The following is a 7,037-nucleotide window of genomic DNA, read 5'->3' as shown; positions in this document are numbered from 1 at the left end:
GCAAAGGAAGTTAGGAACTTGGGGCGTAAGCAGGAGAAGGAAAAGAGAGCCTGACAAGATGATGGGGGACTGGCCACAAGAAGAAAGATTCTACTAAGAAAATTCCTGACCAGGGGACCACAGGATCTGAGCAGGGATTTCTCAAATTTAATTATTTTAGGGTATCTGTGATGTGCTGTGATTTAAACTCTCTCTTTCCACCCAATTCTTCAGTAAAATCTGTTATACATACAAATGGGGGTGGGAAAAAAAAGACATTTCTGAAATTCCATCATACATGCCCAGCTGTATTTGGGTGGGGGAGGTTATTTCTTACCAGTTTCTGGAAGAGGAGCAGACTTATCTGGTAGTGGTCGCCCCCTAGAGGCCACCTGGTTCATGGCGCCTGCTTCCCATCAACCCCACAGGTGAGCAGTTCTTCAGGGACTCTGAAGGTGGTGGTTGTGGACTCGGTCACTGCGGTGGTCGCCCCACTTCTGGGTGGTCAGCAGAGGGAAGGTGAGTGGTGTGGCAGAGCCCAGGGTTGGGGTCTTGATCTTGCCTCCCGGTTCTGGAGTCCTGTCTCCGGCCAGCCTGGTCCCCGATGCCCTGCTGCCCACCCTCTCTGCTTTTTCTTCCCCAGGCTTGGCCTTGATGATGCAGCTGGCCCGAGAGCTGAAGACTCTGGCCCGGGACCTCAGCGTGGCACTGGTGGTGAGGAAGTGGACTTGGCTAGCCATCCTTGCCTTACCTCTGGTCCCTGGGCTTCACCAAGTGGGCAGATATTCTTTCTAGTTACAGTTCTTTATTTCCCTTAAAGAGCAGCTTCTGAACCCCCAAAGTGGCCCTTTGGGAAAGGACCATAGCCCAACTTCCCTGGGTCATCTAGAGCACCAGACTGGGAGGGGATCGGACCTTAAATAGCCAAGGGATCAGGGACAGTCTTGTTTTTCTTTTTACTTTCTTTAAGTCAGTTTTATTGAGGTATAATTCATACAGAGTAACCTTCTCCTTGTTTGAAGTTTGATACAGTCATCTCCAGCCTTGTTACCCCACCGCAATCAAGATACAGAATATTTCTGTCACCCCAGAAAGATCCTCCGGCCCCAGACAACCACTGATCTGGTTTCTGTCCCAATAGTTTTGCCTTTTCCAGAGCTTCATAGAAAGGGATCTTTTGGCTTTTAAAGTAACTTTTTCTGCTTATGGAGTAGGTTTTTAAAAGTCTGCATGCTTCTCATGAAAGAGGGTAAAAAATAGTTAAATATGAGTCAAATTTGTAATCGATCTCCACATCCACAGAAACCATATTAATATTTTTATATACCTCCGTAGAATCTTTTTTCTCTGCATATATATACATATACTTTTAACCAACTTTCCAACTAAACTGTAATCTTGTTAAAAAAAAAAACACACACACCACCATTTCCCATGTCTTTTAATAGATTCTTTAAGAATGCCAGTTTTAGCAGCTATGTATTATTTTGTTTAATACCTATGTTACAGGGGTGAGGAAACCTTTCCTCTAAAGGACCAGGCAGTAAATACAGTTTGCCTTCCCTATCCGTGGGTTCTGCATCCGTGGATTCAACCAACTGTGGATTTGAGCTGTAGTTGGTTGAATCTGTGGATGCAGAACCCGCAGATACAAAGGGCCAACTATACTACACCATCTTATTTTATTTATTTATTTATTGGGCTGTGCTACGAGGCATGTGGGATCTTAGTTCCTTGACCAGGAATCGAACCTGTACCCCCTGTAGTGGAAGGGCAGAGTCTTAACCACTGGACCACCAAGAAGTCCCTACTCTATTTTAACTAAAACTACAGTGAACCTGGAATGGAGAGAAATATCCTTGAAATGATCACTCCTCCTGAAGTAGTCACCTTGCTATGAGTTAGGCAGATTAAATTCAGTTGAAATTTTGAAATCTAAAACAAAAAAAACAGAAAAAACACTACAGTGAACATCCTTATACCTAAATCGCTTTACATATCTCATATTTCCTCAGACTCCTAAAAGTATAATCAGTGAGTCAGGGACAAACATATTTTTAAATGTCTACATATGACATTGCCAAGTTGCCGGGAAGGTTATAGTTTTTGTGCACCTACCAGCAGCATAAGGGGCTTTGTTCTTCTATTCTTTTGTTCTTTTTTTTTTGGCTGTGTTGGGTCTTGGTTCCTGCGCATGAGCTTTCTCTAGTTGCAGCAAGCAGGGGCTGCTCTTTTATGTGGTGTGTGGGCTTCTCTTGCTGTGGAGCATGGGCTCTAGGCACGTGGGCTTCAGTAGTTGCAGCACGCAGGCTCAGTAGTTGTGGCCTATGGGCCCTAGAGCGCAGGCTCAGTAGTTGTGGCGCTTGGGCTTAGTTGCTCCACGGCATGTGGGATCTTCCCGGACCAGGGAGTGAACCCATGTCCCCCTGCATTGGCAGGCGGATTCCTAACCGCTGCGCCGCCAGGGAAGTCCCTTCTTCTGTTCTTATACTGCGTCCCAAGGCCTCCCTCTCCAGACTGTAGGATGTATGTGAGCACCTGCTGTGTGCCAGGCTCTGGCTTAGGCAGCAGGGATTCAATGATGAACAAGCCACACCTCTGCCCAGGGGTGGGGTGGGGAGCAGGGGTTAACCTCAAGAGGATGCACTGAGGTTGGCGTTGCTTACCTGAGACTAGCCTGGGCAGAGTAGAGCTGACCGGCCTTCCAAAACCCCTCCCACGTATACACACAGATGCACACCCTGACACAAAGGGGTGGGTGCACGTGGTCTCAGGATGCCCGATTGCTGCGTTGGGGTTGTAGTGGGCCTAAGCGGACAGCACTGCTTTTCCCAGACACATGCCCCGTTACCTTTTATTGGAATCAAGCCTGGAACGTTGTGGTTTAGTGGCAAGAGCTCTGCACAAGTCAGGAGTCCAGGGTTCTGATTCCAGACCGTTGATAAATTATGGAAGCTTGGGGAAGTTGTTTCCTTGTACTAGGCCTCAGCTTTCCCATCTATAAAATGAAGCCATAGGAGCAGATGTCGTCTGTACCAGCATTACAGATCTATAAGCCTTTGATTCTTTTTGCCGCAGGTGACCAATCACATGACCCGAGACAGGGACAGCGGGCAGCTCAAACCTGCCCTGGGACGCTCCTGGAGCTTTGTGCCCAGCACCCGGCTTCTCCTGGACACCGGCCAAGGTGCAGGAGCATCAGGCAGCTGGCGCATGGCATGTCTGACCAAATCTCCCCGTCTGGTGAGCCAACCCCAGGGGAAAGCCAGGAATCTGGGCCCTTGAGGGTGGCTTCTGTGCCCACAGATAGTTCCTCATCGAGGAACTTCTGGATACTGAGACCCAGCAGCCAAAGAGGCTACCCACTTGGGCTGCTCAACTGAAAAACTCACCTTCCCCTCCTGTCTTGTTCCAGCCAACAGGTTTCCAGGAGATGGTGGACATTGGGACCTGGGGGACTCCAGTGCAGAGCCCAACATTACAGGGAGATCACATGTGACTTGCTGTTGATTGGGACAAACCCTCCCACCATGGGAAATGGTGGCTGCATAGAAGCTCTTGGGCTGGGCAGACATCTTAGTCCTTAGCTCCTCTCTCTGGAAACACAGTGTTACTGGCTAGAGAGGATGCTACTGTGGAAGGACCCAGAAATTCATGCCGGTACCAGGTTTTCCTCCCTTGTGTCTACCACGTATGTTTCCAGCAGGTGGCGAGTTCAGTGTCTTGGGCATCTCTGAAGAGGCATGCTGGTGCCTGGACAGATAACCCTGTGCATCGCCGTACTGCACTCCATCCTAACACAGTGACCGAGTCTGAGGCCTCTAGCTTGACTTTGCTTCCCTTCTTCTTCTTTTTGTTTTTCCATCTGTAAGATGGGGCTCCCTTTCTTTTAACTCTCTCTTTGAGTTACCGGGTGGAATTAACCTTGTAAGTGCAAAACTCTTCTTTATCTAGGTCCTGATATTAAAAACATACAAAGGAAATTCTCTGAGCCCCAGAGCCATCCATTTTCCCCCCAGAAGGTGGTTTTTCAGTTTCCCCTAGTGAGGCCTCAAAGAATGGTTATTCCTCTTTCCCTCTTGCCCATTTGGTTTCACAAACCTGCATGCATCACCATGACCAGGTGAGACCGGGAGCTCACTGCAGTCCCAGGAATATAATTTAACAGGAAGGGAAGATGTGACCTGGTCCCCGTGAATCCAGCCACTTGTTTAACGTGCGTGGTGCCCTGTGGGGCCCCTCCACAGTGTCGAGTAACCAGAGGTGCTGAACCATGGCCTTGCCCATAAACAGACAGAGGAGAATTTGCACAGTAAGTAGAGCCAGCTGGGAAAATTGATGCTGGCATAAATAATACATGGTAAATCTAGTCCTTTATGTAGAAATTCATTGCCAGTGGCTCCAACATGCAATATAATTACCCCTCTCTTCCTGCCAGCTGTACCACAGCCTAGTGCCCTAGTGTATGAAATAACCCCCCTGTCTGTTATGGGCACTGTGGCCATCCCTCTTCAAGCTATAACTCTGGCTGGGCGGGGAGGAGGACACCAGGGAAGAGGAAATAAAAGACAAAGGAGAGAAATGATCAGGATTGTTCACTGACCACAATTTTTTTTTTTTTTTTTTTTGCGGTACGTGGGCCTCTCACTGTTGTGGCCTCTCCCGTTGCAGAGCACAGGCTCGGGACGCGCAGGCTCAGCGGCCATGGCTCACAGGCCTAGCCTCTCTGCGGCATGTGGGATCTTCCCAGACCAGGGCACAAACCCGTGTCCCCTGCATCGGCAGGCGGACTCTCAACCACTGCGCCACCAGGGAAGCCCCACTGACCACAATTTTTAAAGGAAGATTGCCTTTCTCAGTTTGAGAGCCTGTCATGTAATTAATTAGTTGCTTGGCTGCAGGAAGAGAGGTCAGAGTTACAGGCCGAAGACAAGACATTTAGAGGTGATGAACACAGCAGGGATAAAAGCAAGAAGCCTGGAGGACTGGGAACAAGTGGCAGACCAGCCCGAGGGTATCTGCCTGAGTAAGGACAGGCTTGGTAAGCTGCAGACTGGAGGAGGAACCCTGGCACTGCTGCTTTCACAGGCTCCCAGGAGAAACGAATCTTCAGCATCCTTACACCAGGAGCGTTTGGCGCATAATTGCAACTGTAGTAGGAAACAAAACGTTAAGCTGGGACTGGCACCTCCCTGTCACTTGTACCATTTGGGCATCCTGAGCCCACGCAGACATCACCAATCAATCAAGCATTCTTTTTGGCAGAGCTCAGAGTCCTTTGCAGTTTTAGTTTTTCTCCACACAGCACTCCAGGTATCCACAAGCAGTCAGTTGGAACTGGCGTTCAAGGTGGAGGCTGGTTACCACCTCTGCCCCAGGCAGATCTTCCATATGTCCCATATATGGTGTTGCGTGCTTGGTCCTTGACTCAGGACCCTACAATAGTGTGGTTTGAGAGGGCTGTAAAGATCATAGGCCCCATCTTGTCATTTAACAGAGAAGGAAACTGAGGCCCAAAGAGGAGAAATGACAGTCCCAGTGGCAGAACAGGGGCTGGAACCCAGGACTCTCGATTCCTCAGCCAGGACTCTGTGTCCATGTTGCCTTTAGTTTCCAATCGGCACAGTTCTGTCCTCAGTGGGGACTTCTTCCAGCCACAGAGCCTCACCGAGGTAGCCTCTCTGGCCACAGGAAGGCGCTCCATTCATTGCTGCTGCAGACCACCCCGTGACATTTCTGCAGGACTTTGCCCCTCACAGCTCGTTTCCTCCTTGGCCTTGCTCTCAGACGGGGGCTTCACCTCATCCTCACGCTGAGCCCACACACTCCGCTCCAGGCCAGCCACCCTGCGAGGCTCCCCTAACAGGCCTGGGGCCAGGCTGGCCCTCCTGCCCATGTGCCTTTTGCTCCCTTTGCTTACGTGTCTGCCTCCGCCCAGCCCTGACTGCGTCGGTGTACACCCACCCAGACATCCTCCCTTTTTTATGCCTCAGCTGGGGTCTAGATAGACATCACAATCCTCCTGTACCACTCAGACTTGTCTTATTGTCTGCCCATGAGCCCAAGATCCCCTTGAAGGGCTCCCACGTTCATTTTTCTTTTGCTCTTTCCACAGTATGGGAGCTCGGTAATTGTTAGATATACAAATGGGTGGGGTTTAAAGCATTTTAAAGATGGCAGAGGAGAAACGCAGGAATGTTTTTCATATGATCTAGTCATTGAGGTCCCCCCAGAGTGTCTTTTTACATATCCTTCTACAGAGGACTGTTGAATGTCGTTGGTCTGATATTCCACAACGTTGATGTTGAGTCCCTACTATGTATGTGCTAGCACTTCATGGCTTTTGTTAGGCACGTGAACTCCCAAAGACTCTCAGGCTCAAGGTCCATGTATCACTGTGGCTGCTGTCCACTGCAAGTAATGAAACCTGGCTGAAAGAGGCTTAAACAATAACATTTGTTATCTCTAGTAACACGACGTCCAAGGTTGGCTCATTTGGCAGCTCATCAAGTGGCGCAGGCCCTTTCCATCTTTCTGCTCTGCTCTCCTTTTGTGTTGGTTTTGTCTTTAAGCTCGTTCTCATCAAAGCAGTCATTCTGGGCTTCCCTGATGACACAGTGCTTAAGAATCCGCCTGCCAATGCAGGGGACACGGGTTCAAGCCCTGGTCCGGGAAGATCCCACATGCCACTGAGCAACAAAGCCTGTGCGCCACAACGACTGAGCCTGTGCTCTAGGGCCCACGAGCCACAACTACTGAGCCTGTGCGCCTAGAGCCCGTGCTCCGTGACAAGAGAAGCCACCGCAGTGAGAAGCCTGCTCACCGCAACGAAGAGTAGCCCCTGCTTGCTGCAGCTAGAGAAAGCCTGCGCACAGCAATGAAGACCCAACGCAGCCAAAAATAAAAATGAATAAATTTATTTAAAAAAAAAAAGAAAATGGGGATGCTACTAGAAAGGAGGGAGTGTGCGTGGAGGAGTTGGACGTTGGGTGGGCAACCACTAGTATCTGCCAAAGTCCAGGAGGCAAGTGTATCAAGGCTCACATGTGCTTAGGCCC

The 7,037-nt window shown here is 49.6% G+C and overlaps 1 protein-coding gene across 2 annotated transcripts in view; it reads left to right on the top strand.

Moving 5' to 3' along the window:
* RAD51D (RAD51 paralog D) overlaps positions 1-6,498 on the top strand; it is a 16,874-nt gene extending 10,376 nt beyond the window's left edge. Inside the window, exons 7-10 of one of the 2 annotated variants that reach the window (XM_079905619.1) lie at positions 408-498; positions 623-693; positions 3,058-3,222; positions 3,395-6,498. In XM_079905619.1, the coding sequence (XP_079761745.1) occupies positions 408-498; positions 623-693; positions 3,058-3,222; positions 3,395-3,478 (411 nt within the window). In that variant the 3' untranslated portion in view covers positions 3,479-6,498. The remainder of the gene's footprint in view (positions 1-407; positions 499-622; positions 694-3,057; positions 3,223-3,394) is intronic. The other variant, XM_079905620.1, reaches the window with a different exon arrangement.
* The last annotated feature ends 539 nt before the right edge of the window (positions 6,499-7,037 follow it).

Source organism: Stenella coeruleoalba (assembly GCF_951394435.1).
Source record: "Stenella coeruleoalba genome assembly, chromosome: 19".
NCBI lineage: Eukaryota > Metazoa > Chordata > Mammalia > Artiodactyla > Delphinidae > Stenella > Stenella coeruleoalba.
This window is presented reverse-complemented; position numbering and strand designations above follow the sequence as displayed.